Source organism: Cololabis saira, chromosome 4 (genome assembly GCF_033807715.1).
Source record: "Cololabis saira isolate AMF1-May2022 chromosome 4, fColSai1.1, whole genome shotgun sequence".
NCBI classification, from domain to species: Eukaryota; Metazoa; Chordata; class Actinopteri; order Beloniformes; family Belonidae; genus Cololabis; species Cololabis saira.
This window is the reverse complement of record NC_084590.1, coordinates 39088955-39107838: the sequence shown is the minus strand read 5'-3', so window position 1 is coordinate 39107838 and position 18884 is coordinate 39088955. Positions and strand designations below refer to the sequence as shown.

The window sequence follows — 18884 nt, the reverse complement described above, 5'->3', positions numbered from 1 at the left end:
TGTGTTTCTGAGAATTGTAAGAGAGGAAAGAAAAACCAGAGCAGGAGAGATGGGGGCAGAGATAGCTTTAGGTCATCAGGAAGTGAAACTGAGAAACCTGTTGAGCAGGTTCGTGTGACACCAGCATCACATCAGCAGCTTTGAATGTAAACAGATGCGGTCACATCGGCAAAGCAAACGTGGGGAATTATTCAGAGCAATCAAGCTTGTCCTGGGCAACAATTTCTGTTATTTGCTACCATTGTCGTGTGTTAATAAAAATATGTTGATTAAACTGAGATCATAAGTAAGCAATTATGAGACTATGTTGAGGTGCAGTTTATTGTTTTGAGGTAAAACGAAACGTGGAGAACAGATTGTGCCACCTGCTGTTTGAAAGTGTAACTGCACATTTCTTATACAAGGCTAAATATTCTTATTTTACAGTGTTGACCACTTAAAAGAATTTATCTGAAGGTAATATTTATTTATTATCCTACAAAAGCTTATGTGATTCTAACTCTGCTTAGAAACGTCTATCATTTTAGAGATGCCAACAGCTAAAAACGCCTCACTTCATTCTTAATCATACTGCGATACAAAAGATTAAGCATTAAGTCTCCAGTGATCTTTCCCTTTTTTTATCTGAAGAAAGATGAGTGCTTTTGTGGTGGGAGCGATGACTGACAGGAACGAGTGCTGGTTGGGAATACAGAGGAGGAGATAAGGCTGTGAGAAACATTGATTATATTGTCTAAATGATGTGCAGCCATGCTTCCCTGCGACAGCTTGAAAATTTCCCCCGGGAGCACAGGAAAGCATGTTCATAGGAATTTTAGCCCCACTAAAAGACAAGAAAATAAACTGTCTTGCAATGTATTTATGTAAAAAAAAACTTGAGTGGAAAAGTAAGAAGATACCTTATATTTTAAAGTGTTTTTGAGAAATGCAGATCATTCAAAATACAGAACAATAAGGAGTTTAAAAACACACATTAACTTTTAAGCTGCTTACTTCCACATCATAATAATAATAATAATAATACATTTTATTTATATAGCGCTTTTCTGGGCACTCAAAGACGCTTTACATTAAAACAAAACACATAATACAAATTACAATTACACAGGACAGTACAAAAGGACACAACATGAGACAGGACATTAATCACACATTAAAAGCAGTTCTGTAAAGGTGAGTTTTGAGATGGGATTTGAATGCTGGGAGGTCTGTACAGTCACGGATGTTTTTGGGGAGGGAGTTCCAGAGGGTGGGTGCAGCGATGGAGAAGGCCCTGTCGCCCCAGGTCCGGTGCTTGGTTCTGACTGGAAGGGACAGGAGGTTGGCGTCAGAGGAGCGGAGGCTGCGGGAGGGAGTGTAGCGGTGGAGCAGTTCGGTGAGGTAGCAGGGGGCCTGGTTGTGGAGGGCTTTGTGGGTGAGGAGAAGGATTTTGAAGTGGATCCGTTGAGGGATGGGGAGCCAGTGGAGCTTCTGGAGGACTGGGGTGATGTGGTCTCTGGAGCGGGTGTGGGTGAGCAGGCGGGCGGCAGAGTTTTGAATATATTGGAGTTTATTGAGGACCTTGGAAGTTGAACCGTAGAGGATGCTATTGCAGTAGTCGAGTCTTGAGGTGATGAAGGCGTGGATCAAGGTTTCAGCGGTAGAGAAGGAGAGTGATGGACGGAGACGGGCAATATTTTTCAGGTGGAAGAAAGCAGTCCTTGTGATGTGGTTGACATGGTGTTGGAAGGAGAGGTTACTGTCCAGGATAACTCCGAGGTTGCGGATGTGAGTGGAGGGAGACAGAATGGAGTTGTCCATGGTGAGGGTGAAGTTGTGAGCGGTTTTGGTGAGGGATTTTGGGCCGATGATGAGCATGTCCGATTTGTTGTAGTTGAGTTGGAGGAAGTTCGAGTGCATCCATGACTTGATTTCGGCGAGGCAGTTGGTCAGGGTAGAGTGGGTTGCAGAGGTGAGGGATTTGGTGGAGATGTACAGTTGGACGTCGTCGGCGTAGCAGTGGAAGTGGAGGCGGTGGCGGCGGATGATGTTGCCAAGGGGGAGCATGTAGAGGATGAAGAGTAGAGGACCAAGCACCGAACCCTGGGGGACGCCTTGTGACAGAGGGGCAGTGGAGGAGGAGCAGTTGTTGATGCTGATGAATTGATGTCTGTTGGTGAGATAGGATTTTAACCAGGAGAGGGCGGATCCGGTGATGTAGAGAGATGATTCCAGGCGGGAGAGGAGGATGGTGTGGCTGATGGTGTCGAAGGCTGCTGTGAGGTCCAGGAGAAGGAGAATGCTGAGGTTGCCGGAGTCGGAGGAGAGAAGGAGGTCATTGGTGACTTTGATGAGGGCTGTTTCTGTGCTGTGACGTGAGCGGAAACCAGATCACTTTTGAATTGTTGATATTTTCTGCAACTGAATTTCATCTCTTGCAAATGTTGAAAAAAGGGAATCACAACCAGATGTTCACCACCAATCAACAACACACTGACAAGTTTAAGAGCTGCTTTATGTCTGGTGTTTCTCACTGCAGTCAGTCTTGGGTGACACAGATGACTCCCCATCACCACCCACAGTGTGAGAGGCTCTCTGGCTCAGAGAGACAAATCTGAGAAAAAGGACAAATCAGGGAAAGCTTGTTCTCACACTACCTTAGTCATGTCGCCTGGATGATTCTGTTTCTCTCAGAGCTCCTGTAGGAGTCACTGCATAGACCCTGAACCTGCTCCAATGCCATTGGTTTGGTATGTTTTGTACCAGTGGAAATGGCTGCAAACGGGAGAATTTTCGTGATGTTAATGGCTCCGGAGAACCGGACTGGTAGTGAGTAGCTTCTCCCACATCTTAAATACAGGACTGTCTCAGAAAATTTGAATATTGTGATAAAGTCCTTTATTTTCTGTAATGCAAAAATGTCATACATTCTGGATTCATTAAAAATCAACTGAAATATTGCAAGCCTTTTATTATTTTAATATTGCTGATCATGGCTTACAGTTAAAGAAAACTCAAATATCCTATCTCAAAAAATTTGAATATTCTGGGAATCTTAATCTTAAACTGTAAGCCATAATCAGCAATATTAAAATAATAAAATGTTTGCAATATTTCAGTTGATTTGTAATGAATCCAGAATGTATGACATTTTTGTTTTTTTAAAATTGCATTACAGAAAATAAAGGACTTTACCACAATATTCTAATTTTCTGAGACAGTCCTGTATCTTTTGCAGGAACGAAGTACGCCGCTGAACAAAACCATGACAAATAAATCATTACAGAGAGGCGTTTTGAAGCAGAAGTAGGAAACAACAGTATTTATTATGATATTAATCCATTTATATATACACAGTAATAAAAATGTAGCTTTAGTAGCACAATGGGATCTTCTTCCTAAGTCTTTCCCCTTGATTGCATGAGCAAATTTGGACTTTCTTTGTGGGAAAAAAAACCAACAAAAAAAAAAAAAAAGAAAACAACTCATGTTTGTTGCTAACAAATTATTTACATATGAATAAATAAAACCACTGCATTACAAGTAAACAATCTTTTAGAGCACACAAGACCTTCTAAAGAAGCTGATGTGTAACTTATCTACAATACAGTGTGCGTGTGACGTGTCAGTGTATGTGATACTCAAGAGCAAATAGGTCAAATTCAACAAAATAGTTTCACAGTAACAAAAGCATGAAACAGCAAATGCAAATTCAAGTAAAACAGGATTGTTAAATTAAAAACAAAAGGAAAATCCTCTCATTTCAGTTCTGTGAGGGCTATTACACAAATGTGTTACTGAATAAAAGAAATCAAAACAAAGTTCCAGACTTTATTTTAGTCTGTAAAAAAAAAACCAACATGAAATCCAAATCATAATAGAAGTCAGTGTGTATTGATGTGAAACTGTACACGTAGCCTACAGTACGCTATGCAAGACAAGACTGTCAATTGCAATTTATTATTCTATGTTTATAAGGACGAATATTATACAGCCCTTAACTATAATAATATCTCTGAGTTTCACCAACAAAACAAGTAATATTGTTCTGACAATACTCAAATTTGGCAACAGCAGGCAGGACTATAAAATGCTGCCCAAATGTGCAAACCATGCCAATCGAAGCAACTGATTAGATTCCATGATTGTACCGTTAATTCATCCGTCAAAGGTTAACACGACATTTATGAAACAGCATCCGATCTGAGATGAAGCGCCCTCGTTCCGGTTCCTTTATTGCTCCACAAATGACCTTACCTGTTCAAAAAGCATTCAGCAATAGTAAGGTTAAGAAGGATATAACGTTTCTTCTACTAACTGTGCGATATACATCAATGATCATGCATTGTTTGTGATGAGTGATCTTAACGCCGGCTGGGTGAATACTGTGCGTGCCGCCCCCCCCTTCAGCTTTCATGTGTCGCGGTCTGGACACGACTCGGACGGATCCCTTCGAACCCAGATCTCACCCTCCCCCGTTTTACGCTGATCCTCCACAGAACCGTCTGAAGCTCTCTCCTCCGTGGCGGACGGCTTCACATCCTCAGGTGTTTCGCTGGCGGTCGGGGACTGAAGGCTCTCGCTCGCTTCCGTTTCTGCACCGTCCAAAGACAGAGCCGTCATGGGGCCCTCCAGGTCTCTCGCTCTGGGATCCCGGCAGAACTCCTCGTCATCGTCGTCGTCGCTCAGGATGTCCGTCTCCTTCACTTCCTCCTGGTCTTCGTATTCCTCGAGGTCGAACTGCTCCTCCACCCAGCGATCCGTGTCCCCCGTTAAGTCGGCCTGCTGCCGCTGGTCCGTCTCGTCCTTCTGCCGCTGCTGCGTCTTTGAGTCGGACTCCTGCGGCGATGCGGGCTCCTGCTGTTCCAAGTCCCCGTCAAAAACGATGTCCGTGTCGATGGTGAAACGGTTGCGCACCAACTTTCTTCTGCCTAGTGTCCTGGATGGGGCTGATGCTGCAGGAAAGATGATCAGAATTAGGCTACAAGACAACATGATCAGAAGGTACGGTAATCAATCCTTTTCTTGTTCTGCATTTAATTTCAATTCTTAGTATTTTATTTTGCTGAAGTTTTGTGACGTTTCCGGTTATTTTCACTATTTTTAAATTTTCTTCTATTGAAATATGTTTTTTTGTTTTTGTTTTTGTATTTGCCTCATTTAGTATGCACTTATTTATCTTTAGTTGTACTTGGATTTATCTTTAATCTATCCATGTTTTTGGTTGTTATTTGTTTTTGTTTTTTTGCATTTTCATTTTTTTCATTTAGGAAAATTCATTTTCTTTTTTTCATTGTTTTCTGCTTATTATTATCTTTAGTTTTTATTTGTTTTTTGTTTTTTTTTGTCTTGTTTTTCTTTTTAGTTGTTGTTCTTTGTACTTGTTATCTACTTTGTTTTATTCTGTTTAACTAACATTTTATATTGTACTGTAAAAGTTTTATAGAAATGTATATTTGTACTGTTGGACCCCAGGAAGAATAGTGGCTGCTGAGGCAGCAACTAATGGGGATCTGAAATAAATAAATAGAAAATAAAAATCCTCTGGTCACGATGAAATATGACACTATCCTAGATTAACTTCTCATCAGCAGTTATAAAGCCCACTTAACTATTGACTATTAGCGCTCTACCAGTTCTTTGCATAATGGGCTAGATTAGGAAATCTGACTTCTTCGTGGTCTTCTAACTTCTCTCAGTTGTAAGTCAGAAATTCCAGGTTCCAATTTTTCGTTAGAAGCATAAAAGTGGTTTGGCCATTACAGAAACAATCGTCAGTAAAACATCTCCCCTGTAACAGCTCTTTTGTCTCCAAGAGCTTAACCAGAACACAGATGTACAGTCTCAACAGTGAAACCCGGTTTATGGAGCCTGTATGTGAGATCGCCAACAGCGGACTGGCTGTTAAATGTTGATTTTATGTACTTTTATTCTAGGAGTTTTTATTAGTATTGTCTTGTTTTTATCGTATTTCTATTTTTATTGTAGTGTTTAATTCGTGTTATTATTGATGTTGTTTTATTTTTTGTGAAGCACCTTGTGACGTTCCGTTGTCTGTGAAAGGTGCTATATCAGGGGTCGGCAACCCGCGGCTCCAGAGCCGCATGCGGCTCCTGGAGCTCTTTCAAAAATGTTTGAAAATGGAAATGGATGGGCGAGGGAAATATATTTTTTGTTTTAAAAAACATGACTGTGGCAGGTTGGAGAGGTGGATGGGACACGCACCTGTGTCCCATCCACCTGAGTGGCTGGTTCTCTCCACCTGCCTGCCTTATAAGGCGGAGCCGGACAGCAGCAAAGGGGTCGGAGGAGCTGCTGTCAGGCTGTAATGCTTGTGCACATGTGGGTGTAAGATAATAAAAAGGGTCTGCACGATTTCTCTGTGTCTCTCCGTCCTTCGGTCGGGCCCCCGTGGCACGCACCCTGCCACAATGACATTCTGAACGTTTTCCAATACTGTAAAAATGTGTAGAACTATTACATTTCAACATTTCTGTTAACGAAGATTTGTACGGAAGAGTATCAGGGCCATGCAGGACAAAAAATATTTGAGAGGGGAAGATTTTTTTCCATTATGCACTTCGAGAAAAAAGTTGAAATGTTGAGAAAAAAGTCAAAATGTCGAGATTAATGTTGAAATACAATTTGAAGAATAAAGTCGAAACTCTGCCTTTTTTCTCAACAATTCGACTTTTTTCTCGACATTGTCTTTTTTCTCAACATTTCGACTTTTTTCTCAACATTTCGACTTTTTTCTCTAAAATATTATTTTTATTTTTCTCCTGCCTGGCCCTAATACTCTTCCATAGATTTGCGTCAAAACAAAAAGAGTCATGTGGAAAGACATTAGCAGCTACATTTGCAGCCAAGTAGCCAGTTATAACTAACATAGATAAATGCAGCATGTGTTATCTTCATTCTAACCCTGCGTTCACACTGAAAGCGTCACGGGCATCCCGACGCCAGCATCTCGCCGCTTGGTGCATTCACACTGAAAGCGTCAGTGCCTGCAGCGGGGCGGGGGTGGGCGGGGTTTCAAGCTGCGCTGCAGAACTGAAGGGAACAGTGGGAACAGCCTACACATATAGCGTACACATCTTAATTTTCCTATTTCACCATAGATCACACTTTGGGACGCCTTCTTTATATTTTAGCGTTATTTCCGCGTAGATAAGAGTGAGTTTGATGCTCCTTAACAAGTTTGGTCCGTGGATTCAACATCAACCGCCAGAGCCCGGTGAACCATAAATCCGCCTAGGCTGATTTATGGTTCTGCGTCACACCAACGCAGAACCGACGGCGTAGGGTACACGGCGTAGGGTCAAACCAGCAAAGATTTTCATTTTGCTGGATGAAATATATTAATTCCTGATAAAATAAGTTTGTTAGTGCACAGCTCTGCTCCTGTACGCATGTGAATGAGTGTACGTTTGTGTCTACATGAAAGTACAATCTGCATTGAGGCTTCTCGCTTCGGGAATCCCGGTGTGTGATTGGACGACGCCTCGGCGTCGCCGCTGCTCATTTGCATAAAGTTCAGATTTTTCAACTTTTAATTGACGCGCCGCCGCCCGAAGCTCCTGCCGCTCCCGCCGGTCCCGCCGCCTCTCGACGCCCGTTTTTCATAGACAATGAATGGCAGCCAGACGCCTATGACGCCCGTGACGCTTTCAGTGTGAACGGGGGGTAAGGCTTATACAAGACTTTTCATTTTTTGCAGCTCCAGACATATTTGTTTTTTGTGTTTTTGGTCCAATATGGCTCTTTCAACATTTTGTTGGTTGCCGACCCCTGTGCTATATAAATAAACTTTACTTACTTACTACATATCTGCAGTGTGGTATCTGAACCACCTGGAAGGCATGACTCAGGGCCAGACTGTGCCGAAAAGAGGCATCAGTACCACATGTCACTAGTTGAGTTACAGGTGGAGGATATTTAAGAATTTGCTGATGAATAAGCAGTCAGAATGTTTGTCACTGGTTTTGACATCGGCTGGGGTGATATCTGGGGATTATACTCAGTGCTCTGTCACAAGGTGAGTATGTGCTTCAGAAGGTACTTTGTGTAATCTGTGTCACTAAATACATTCACATGGAAGCTCTCTGCATCCTCTGGAACCAGCTGCTGCAAAGACGTGTTTAAACAGGCACAACGTGTCCCTGACATTTCATTTAGACCTCAGGAAACTAAGCAGACATTAGGGATGGACTAAAAAATGTATCACGATAATTTCTGGCATTTATCCCGATAACGATAAAAATGACGATAAAAAAAAACAATTCAACTCCACCTTTTCAACTATAAATCTATCTCACTCTCAGATCCGCCATGTTTGTTACACAAAAACGTCATCAACGGGAATCTTTCTTTCTTTCTTTCTTTCTTTCTTTCTTTCTTTCTTTCTTTCTTTCTTTCTTTCTTTCTTTCTTTCTTTCTTTCTTTCTTTCTTTCTTTCTTTCTTTCTTTCTTTCTTTCTTTCTTTCTTTCTTTCTTTCTTTCTTTCTCATTTCCTTCCTTCCTTTCTGGCTCATTTCCTTCTTTCCTTCCTTCCTTTCTGGCTCATTTCCTTCCTTCCTTCTTTCCTCCTGCTCTCTCCTTTTTTCCCTTCCTTCTTTCCTCCTGCTCCTTCCTTCCTCCTGCTCTCTCCTTTTTTCCCTTCCTTCCTTCCTGGCTCATTTACTTCCTTCCTTCCTTCCTTTATTTCTGGCTCATTTCCTTCCTTCCTTCCTTCCTTCCTTCTTTCCTCCTGCTCTCTCCTTTTTTCCCTTCCTTCCTTCCTTCCTTTTTCTCTTCCTTCCTTCCTTCCTTTTTCCCTTCCTTCCTTCCTTCCTTTTTCCCTTCCTTCCTTCCTTCCTTTTTCCCTTCCTTCCTTCCTTCCTTTTTCCCTTCCTTCCTTCCTTCCTTTTTCCCTTCCTTCCTTCCTTCCTTCCTTCCTTCCTTCCTTCCTTCCTTCCTTCCTTCCTTCCTTCCTTCCTTCCTTTTTCCCTTCCTTCCTTCCTTCCTTCCTTCCTTTATTTCTGGCTCCCTTCCTTCCTTCCTTCCTTCCTTCCTTCCTTCCTTCCTTCCTTCCTTCCTTCCTTCCTTCCTTCCTTCCTTCCTTCCTTCCTTCCTTCCTTCCTTCCTTCCTTCCTTCCTTCCTTCCTTCCTTCCTTCCTTCCTTCCTTCCTTCCTTCCTTCCTTCCTTCCAATCAGCTTTACACAAAAACATCATCAACAGGAATTTATCATTTTTACAGTGAGATGACAAATTCTTATCGTGAGGAATTTTTTTGACGGTTTATCGTGAACGGTAAAATATCACCCATTCCTAGCAGACATGTACAAAAAGAGAGCATAGTGACCACATACCTAGCGTATATGACTTTAGTTCTGTTTGAAATAGATGCCGCTATCGTAACAAACTAATTAAATCATTTTGGTGTATGGAGGTAAATGAAGAACCCAGATCGTATCTGTGTCAGTGAAGAAGGAATTGGGACACTTTGAGCTGAAGGGTGAATGCAGCCACAGACTGGCATTTACCGGCTCTATTTATGGCTGGACGGGCTCCCTTCAGGGCACAGAGTCTTTTTCCTCCAAATGGCACGTACTGCTGGTTGAGGGGTAAACTCTCTGTTTTCAGGAGCTGCCGGCGATGCTTCTCCCTCAGGATGGAATGGACCGTCCTCAGAAAGTCTTTCCTGCTATCTGGAGAGCTGCGGGAGACGGAAGGAGGGGCATGTTATCAGTTTGTCCACAGCGGCCGGCGGGACCGTGTCAGTGTGCACGCAGGATTTAATCTGCGGTGAAACGTAACCTCCGTCAGCGGAGATCCTCACCTACAGCACAGGTGAAACGTCCTCTCGGGCCTCCCCTCCGACTCCGACTTTGTGTGAACAATCTCACACACAGCAGAACCCTCGCCATCTGTGGGACACGCGCATCGAATTTTCACAGCAATCTTGTATGATTTTCTGGAATAAACGGCTTTTCTTATCTAGTAATCGGGCTGTGTTGATCGTGTGATCTACCTGCATTGGCCAGGGATCTGACTTGAAGGGCGTCTGTCGGGATCATGTGTCGGTATCGGAAAGGGTCTTTATCTTCCGACGCCACGGACACTCGGTGGGAGCCACCCTGAAATCAGATATTCTGTTTAGGGCTGGGTGATATGGACCAAAAGTCATATCTCGATATCTTTTAGCTGAATGGCGATACTCGATATATATCGATATTTTTTCTGTGCCATAATTGGGGTTTCCCCCAAAGCATTATAGCATAGCATCTCTGTTAGCTTCATCTTTTTCTGAGGCAAACCCTTAAAAAAACAGTCAGTTTTAATACAAAGCCTCGTGCCAAATGTCACACAGGTTCCTTTATTAACAGAGGCCTGCACAATATCAAAATATATAAAACAAATGAAATAAAAATAAACTGCCTGCATATATAGAATAAAAATGCTTCTTGAATAAAATAAAACACATATCCCTTTCCTGCATAACAATTAAATTAAAATACACTGTGCAATTAATACAATGTAGACAGTAACAGGCAGACTTTTCCACTGAGCTTGATAGTTGTGCAAATAACAAAACATTTGTGCAAATCTCAAATAAAACATTCAAGTCAAATTGTCACAAAATAAGCTATATTAAAATCATAATTTTTTTTTTTTTAAATCGATATAAACGATATTGTCTCGTACCATATCACGTTTGAAAATATATCGATCTATATTAAAATCTCGATATATCGCCCAGCCCTAATTCTGTTGATAAAACTACATTTGGAATTTAACTTTGATTTAAGTGTTATTTATGCAAGTGCAGATTCTTAAAACAAAGATCTGGTACGGCATTGACGTGAAAACCTACCATTTTCTTCTTCTGTTTGGAGCCTTCTTTACATACGAAGACCACTGCTGTTTTGAACACTGAAGAGCGTTGGGAGGAAACAAAAACCCCATCAGTTATCCGTGAAGACTCAAGATGACGTTTCCACCACGTTAAGAGTGTAACCATGGTAACATTTCCTTTACATCTATGAATCGGTTTACTCTTGGATCACAAGTAAACACAGTTCTAGCCGGTAATAATCCTCAGCCTTGGCGTACCGAATGTAGACATCTGTGGTTCTTTCTTCCATTTTCCCAGGGAAGCAGGTGGGTTGATCCAGGTCACAGTGTTGTGGAGAAGCAGGTCGCCCATCGACAGATCGGCAACCTGGCGATCGTGGTGAAAAAATATTAAGCGAAACCATGTCAGGCTGACGGAACAAAATTAAACGGCTTTGGCGTCATCCTACCTCTTTCTTTTCACTGCTCTGCTCGGTGATGAGCTGGTCGAACACTGATCCGTACTCCTCGTGGATCTTCTGCATCTCGTTGATGTGACTGGCGACCTTGTTCATGGCTTTCATGGCAACTGAAGTCAAGCAGAAAAAGCACGCCAGGTTAGAGCTGAGCGGCTGTGACCGTAGATGGAAATCATTTCAATAAGCCCCTGTCAGAATGATTTGGACTGGGTCTTACCGTCCAGATGGTAGTGCTCCTCACTATCTGGATCTGTGAGCGAGTGCAGCTCCCTCAGAAGGAGCGGGTACTTCAGCACCCTCTGGATGGGTTTGATTAAGTACGATTCAAGGGTGGACGAGTGCTGCTGCTTGGGGTTACGCTCGTCGAGGAAGGCCTTGAAATCTGGATCAGTTTTGGCTGGAAAATGGATAGAAAACATTTGTGTTTGTCACTGAAAACAAAAAATATTATTATTAAATATCTGAAATTCATGTATTAACATGTTGTGGGTGAACAGAGAAGAGAGAAGGGACGAAAAGACACCTTCCTCTTAATTAACCAATTCCTACAGAGTAGGGATGGGCGGTATGGACTAAAAAATGTATCACGATAATTTCTGGCATTTATCCCGATAACGATAAAAAAAATACCAATTCAACTCCTTTTTAACTATAAATCTATCACCACATTCAGTCTTTGGAGCCCCCAAATCACTGCTCTAAAAGAATACTAAATGATAATAAAACTACACCAATTAAATTGAATTAATAAAAACCAATTAAATGAGTTACACCTGTACTGCAAAACTGTAATGACTCAAATGAAACAAGTTTGAAATGTAAGAACAGATTCAACATTTATTCAAACTGTATGGCCTAAACAGTGGGATAACAGTGCAAACAGCAAAAGTACCTTGTCCTTCAAGTTTTCTTAGCTTATAAAATCACAAAGTAGAAAAAGATACAACCTGATAAATAAAGAAATAGGACAAATAAATACAAGTTCACTGAAAATAAAATCCTATCAGTGATGACTTCTTCTAATATAAATAAAATGTGCAAATTAACCTGTGGTTGGAACATGCCACAAATTAAATACTATTGCAATATTTTTTCATAACAGTCAAACGTTATATCAAAATGTAACAACCATTTCCTTCTGTTTTTGCAGACTCTGCATATAATAGATGATGTTTGCTCCTCGTCTCTCTTTATAAATCCAAACCAGTTCCAGATAACGGAGCTGGAGCCTCGTTTAACAACGAGCTCCTCGCTCTCAGATCCGCCTTCCGCCATGTTTGTTACACAAAAACGTCATCAACGGGAATTTATCGTTTTTACCGCGAGATGACAAATTCTTACCGTGGGGAATTTTTTTGACGGTATACCGTGAACGGTAAAATATCGCCCATTCCTACTACAGAGACTCTTTTTTTTATATACACTACACAAAACAGAGCGTCTGAATTGCATACACACACATGCACATGTTTCCATCACACCTTCCCCTCTTAATGTGCGCACCGGATCAATGCACGATCAAATGTTCGACCTTTCAAACCAGCTATTATCACCATCTGTACAGGGCGGTCTCTCCTGCTGCTGTTCTTTGTTTAATCACAGAAAAGGAGACGTGGTGTCAGAGTGTTAACAGAGATCCCAGTCTAACAAGTCTGTTGCAGCAACAGAAAAACTCCTATCTGTGAAACGATCAAGGAAAAGTGGGGGGGGAACCTCTATATCTGCACTCAATATAATAATGGAGTCCAATAATAGTGGATTGGATATCTATGACAATTGACATTCTGCAAGAAAACAACAATTTGTCTTAGTTTTCTAGTTTCGGCCATCATGGCCGACAAAGACATCCACACAGAAGTTTTAAAAGGTGTGGACAGTTAAAAACAATAGTCCTGTTTACTCTTTTTTGCAACAGAGGAGTCAGTATTTCCATTGAACTGTGTTTAGTTCTTTCTTCGTATCACACCCTGCGAGACTTCTCTCCAAAACAATGAAAAAGAAAATATCCTCTTTGAAAAACATGGACAAAAACATATTTAGTCTTTGACAAATTATTATGATTGCTGCCATCACTGTTGAGATAATAGTGAATGGAGGATTGAGGCAGCAGATCGTTCAAATGATTATCCAGAGGCTAAGCCCATATGCAATGAGGTAATGGATAATTAAGTAGTGTTATAGCAAAACTACAAAATAATTGCTGGATGCTACATTTTGATGACTGTAGATTGACAGGCTACGTCCCATCCAGCGCTTCCAGAGATGTAAAAAAGTGCAAAACGCGTTTCCATTACAATTTAGCAATAAACTGGATCATTGAGGCCTCTGAAAAACCACCTTGTGAAAACGTAAAAAGGTTTTTGGAATATTTGGTAGGTTTTTTTTCAAATTTGAGGCATTGGCATTACAGGGTTTTTTGTTTTTTTTTCCAATATTTAAGTTTTGTGCAAATTTAAGGATAATGGAAATGTGACTAATATTACACATCCACCCTGGGCTTTTCACACTTAAAGCCTCCAGGTGGAAACTGGGCCGGCTATCGGATGGACAGCAGCGTGGCAGACAATAACTCAGAGAACAATAACAGATGGTTGACTGTTAAAGCCTCTCCTTTGAGAATGTTAAGAATGTACTGTTAATTCTCCTTTGAGACAAGAAGGAGAGCTTTTGGATCACAGGAACTAGTGATGCACCGAAATGAAAATTTGTGGCCGAAACCGAAACCGAAAATAATAATAAACACTTGGCCGAATACCGAACAATACCAAACATGGTTCTTCAGCAGTTTTTCATTTATTTTGCCAATTTTTTCACCATTGCATAAATCAAATACATTTGATTTAGGCATGCTTTTCAAAGAAAAAAATCTTTTACAAAATTACAAGGTAGAAAATATTTATTGAACATAAAAAAATGAAATTTTTTTTAATTTCCCAGCATTATGTTGTTTTGGTTCCACCTCCTGGTGAGTAAAATTCTTATGGGGTTAGTTTTTGGTTGGCCAACGATTTATGTAGTGCGCAACGTTACAGGACGAAGCTGCCAGTCTATTTCCTTATTTTACAACGCCGTTAATTGTTTGTTTTTTTTCCCCACTTATTCCACCGAACACCGAAAGTGTTTTTTTGACATTTTCGGCCGAACAATTTCGGTTACCGAACAATCGGTGCATCACTAACAGGAACCTTTTCAAAGTTCTCATAACCATCTTAATTTCTGTGTCCCTGTTGCAAGAGCTACAGCCAATGATCCTGCTCCTGGCTGGTTTATATCATTGTTTTTTTTTAGTGACTATGAGCTTTGCTGGCATTAAGGGAAGCGTAGAGTGATTGGTGGAAACGATGACGCTGCACAGGGATTCGGTTTGACAGCTTGTATATTGGTTGAACATACAAGTATAACCCGCCCTTAAATGCATGCATCTTTTAGATGACAGTGATGCTCAGGGTTTATTGAAACAAACAACAATAGATGAATTGTGTGATTTCTTCTACCATCCAACGACTGGTAGTGATGTCTGTACATTGTTCTCATTCGTTGTGAAAATGCTCCTCACTCTCGATAAAATGATTTAGGTGTAAATGCACCCATTTACGTACCCTTAACGAGAACCTTTGGGACTTTGGTGTGGCTGGCACAGAAAGCGCTGTAGATTTTAAAACGATCTGCATAGTAGAGGAAAGAGCCTCCCAGAGAGAAGAGTACTTTCTGTAGAAAAAAAAAAAGATAAAGATGGGCGGTGGTTAAAACAACAAAAAAGAAGCTCATATGTCATCTGGATGCTTGCTGCTGGACATATCTTTTGGTGCATGTTCACAAAGAAGAGCAAAAGAACCTTAAACTGATCCACTCTCTCCAGCTTCTCCAAATCTGGAACCAGTCTGGTCCCGTCTTCCAGGGTCTTGAGAAACTCCACCTGAAACTCCACCATTTCTGCCAAGTTGCCGAACAGAACATCCAGCTGGAAAAAAGAGCAGTTTTATAATATTAAATAATAGCGTTCCATAATATTTCCAAAACTCGTTCTCAGTCCCTTGGAAACGGCTAAAGCCTGGAAACTCTCCAAATGTAAAACAGCCTTATAAATGTCATTGTTGCCAGTTCATGGAAAACATCTCTCTAAACAGTTCTCTTGTCCCACACAGCTGCACTTCACATGATTATGTAACCAGCTTTTATATCGGAGCATTTCAATAGAGCTGGGCTCTAAGAGTCACCTCCCAAAGAAAGACCGGAGCTTGACATTTGACTTACCTCATCCTGAGTGAGGAACGTCTCTTTCTGCAGTGGGGTTAAATATCTCCCAATGAGGCAATTGAGATCCTGCAAAGGAAGAGCGGACAGGGTTGGATTCAGGCCTGGAGAACTTCTGAATACTGACATGAAAAGTATATCCATGTGTTAGTTAGGTGTTGTTGCTTATTCGCGGTTGCATTAGGGTAGTTTTAATACCTGGTGAGGAGCTGATTTTCTTTTCTTTTTTATTATACAGGACTGTCTCAGAAAATTAGAATATTGTGATAAAGTCCTTTATTTTCTGTGATGCAAAAATGTCATACATTCTGGATTCATTACAAATCAACTGAAATATTGCAAGACTTTTATTATTTTAATATTGCTGATCATGACTTACAGCTTAAGAAAACTCAAATATCCTATCTCAAAAAATTAGAATATTCTGTGAATCTTAATCTTAAACTGTAAACCATAATCAGCAATATTAAAATAATAAAAGGCTTGCAATATTTCAGTTGATTTGTAATGAATCCAGAATGTATGACATTTTTTTTTTTTTTTTTTTAATTGCATTACAGAAAATAAAGAACTCACAATATTCTAATTTTCTGAGACAGTCCTGTAAGTACATCTGAATATCAAACGTCTTGGAAAAAGGTTCCTAAAGGTTTTTGATGCTCAGGGTATTGCATGAGCCTTTCCAGTTTGAGATCCCTGGTTGTCTTATAGAAAAACCTGAAGAACGTGGCTGGCCAGTCAATATGTTCTGATATCTTCTGGCACTGCAAATGTTCATAAATAGATATTCTCTTTTCCTTCACATGCTCCCCGTTACTGCCAGGCTTGTACAAAACTACGCCTACTTCTCAAGCACAAACATTTAAGACGTGCTTTTCAGTGTCCCCACGGTAATCAAGAGTCAGCAGTTAATTGCAAGCAGTTAGTAAATCTTTCCTTATTAATTCAGTCAGTCTGGAATGATACATTAAATAATAAATAGATAAAAAAATCCTATCCTTATACTGTTTGTTCTGGAGTGGAAAAAAAAAGAGACATATCCTACCAGGCCAGATACAAAGATCAGTGAGATCTTTAGACATTTTTTTAGGGGCCAATTACCACTGTGTGCAAGTTTTCCTACTTCACACATTCAAAATGGCAGTAAACGTATTGGAAACCCTTGGAATAAACTGGTTTTATGTATTTGGTTGACGTAAAATCTGAATTTATATATGTCATCCGATCTTCATCGAAGCAAGGATGATCAGATCACTTTTGGTGCCAAAATAATAAGGAACATCAATTAAATCACGGGGTTCTCGTATATTTTCGTGTCACTGTATTGCAAAAGTACATAGCATTTCAGCAAACTTTTACTGTATCTGTAAGATAATGTATTATATTTTGCATCCCAATGTTGGAAAAGTAGTGTTTATGTCAAGTCTGAAGCTCTCAGTCCCTCACATACATTAGTGGTATCAGCTGATACATAAAGTCCTCTGTATCAAAAAAATAGCTTTTTTAAACCTTAAAACGGAGTCAGAGAAAATCTGGCCCTAAACAACCAGAGGTGGGAAAATAAATGTCAATCATTAGATTGTTGTATTTTATAGGTTTTGTCTCAAAAACCAAAATATGATGTGGCAACCAAGAGCTGCATTATTAATGTCCTTTGCGAGTAGACACTTATTAAGTTTTCGGGGAAACCCTTTAAGGGGTGTGATGGCTTGTTTAATCATTTTTGACTATATTTAAATAGTGACATTGCCGTTGAAATCCTTGCCAGTATCGTATTTTGCCGAAACAACAGCAATTGAACTGCCAGTGCCGTTTATGCAAATAAAACATAACACTAATGACGGTGTGGTTACTGCCAACTAAAACAGATCATGCAAAAAAGAGAAAAAGGGAGAAAAAAAAAGAGAAATCAATCAAAGCATGCCTTTAAAGGTTGTACAATACACAATCAATCAAGCATAATAGGATTTCCTGATAAATACATTTGCGCCCACTGAAATGAGGTATTGCGTTTTATACCGCCTTGACATTATCCCATTTTACACCATCGCTAACCCAGTTATTCCACCGAGCCAGATATATACCAGGCAGGAGGAGATTAAAAAATATCCACGAAAAAAGGCACAGCTGTGCCCCCCCCTCACGTCTCAGGAGACACTGAGATGAATATGGATTTGTTATATAGAATAGGTTACATGTAGGCCAAGCGTGACCCGGGACAGACAGAACTCAGACGGATGGACGGGAGAACACACGCACTCAAACCCCATCTGCCCCGTACAAAGTAAAGATGACTCGTACTGACTTTGACATATGTGCGTTCCGTCTCCACGAGTTCACAGATGACTTTGCGGAGCTTGTCGGCATCAGACAGCTGCCGGAGCGTTGTGGAAGGTGGAAAGGGTGAGTCCGGGCTCGGCGAAGAAGAGGACACGCACTCCGAGGGATTCATATCATGGAGACTGCGGCAGAAAGCGGCGACCTGCTCTGTACTCTGCAAAAAGTATTTTAAAAGAGAGACAGACAATTGTTTAGCTTCAAAATCCTTACATCACGACACCAACCTGAAGTCCTGAGAAGAAGAAGAAGAAAAAAAAAATGCATACGAGGTAATCAGTCTTCACCTTAGATACTAATCGAGCAAGCGGCACCTTCTACCTACTGATGAGTAGCGAATCATGACTGTGCAGAGCGAGCCTGGAAAGAGGCAGCGGCAGTTCTAAAAATCACTCGCACTAATTTGGTCTATTTTCAGTCTATCATAACGCTGACTTTCTGACTTTCCTCCTCTCCCTCACGCTCTCTCTCTTTCACTCTCATCCCCGCTGTTTCCTTCCCACTGACGGATCAGTGGCGTGATGGTTCAACTCTTTTCTCGCAGAATCAAAATATACACACAACACTGGCTGTCCACAAAGACTATGGGTTGCCATGGTAACCGGCCCTGATGTGCATTAGACTATTATTTTGGACAGAAATAGACTCCTCTCGACAGAGTCCTCCATGCCTGAACAAATACGGTTACTTTGTTGGCAACAAGTTCCAGTTTTCAGCCTCGGGTGAGGAAAGAAAAAGAAACAAAAAAGAGAAAGAAGTCAAATGCTAGTTAGTGATAACACCAGCAAAAGAACATCCCTGTACATATAATAACAATAATAATAATATCCACCTCAAAACCTGATTTCACCTTTAAAAACTTCTATTTTATAAAGATTGGCTGAGATGGTCACACACAGCCCTCATAGCTACAACAGGCAGGTGTAGATGCCACAGAGGTTTATATGAGGGGGGCTGAAATGTCTCTTGATCATGATCCGTGAAGTTTAATGGATTTGGCAGAGGCAATTTATCCTGTC

At 40.8% G+C, this 18884-nt stretch overlaps 1 protein-coding gene across 6 annotated transcripts in view; it reads right to left on the bottom strand.

Moving 5' to 3' along the window:
- Window positions 1–3204: 3204 nt before the first annotated feature.
- Window positions 3205–18884, bottom strand: part of tiam1b (TIAM Rac1 associated GEF 1b) — a 71332-nt gene continuing 55652 nt past the window's right edge. For 5 of the 6 annotated variants that reach the window (XM_061719723.1, XM_061719727.1, XM_061719726.1 and 2 more), the window contains exons 17-28: window positions 17834–18022; window positions 15529–15597; window positions 15110–15235; window positions 14874–14982; window positions 11492–11671; window positions 11266–11384; window positions 11075–11183; window positions 10836–10894; window positions 9993–10098; window positions 9801–9888; window positions 9505–9677; window positions 3205–4934 (exon numbers count right to left, since the gene is read on the bottom strand). In XM_061719723.1, the coding sequence (XP_061575707.1) occupies window positions 4393–4934; window positions 9505–9677; window positions 9801–9888; window positions 9993–10098; window positions 10836–10894; window positions 11075–11183; window positions 11266–11384; window positions 11492–11671; window positions 14874–14982; window positions 15110–15235; window positions 15529–15597; window positions 17834–18022 (1869 nt within the window). In that variant the 3' untranslated portion in view covers window positions 3205–4392. Of the gene's footprint in view, window positions 4935–9504; window positions 9678–9800; window positions 9889–9992; window positions 10099–10835; window positions 10895–11074; window positions 11184–11265; window positions 11385–11491; window positions 11672–14873; window positions 14983–15109; window positions 15236–15528; window positions 15598–17833; window positions 18023–18884 lie in introns of those variants that run through there. The other variant, XM_061719729.1, reaches the window with a different exon arrangement.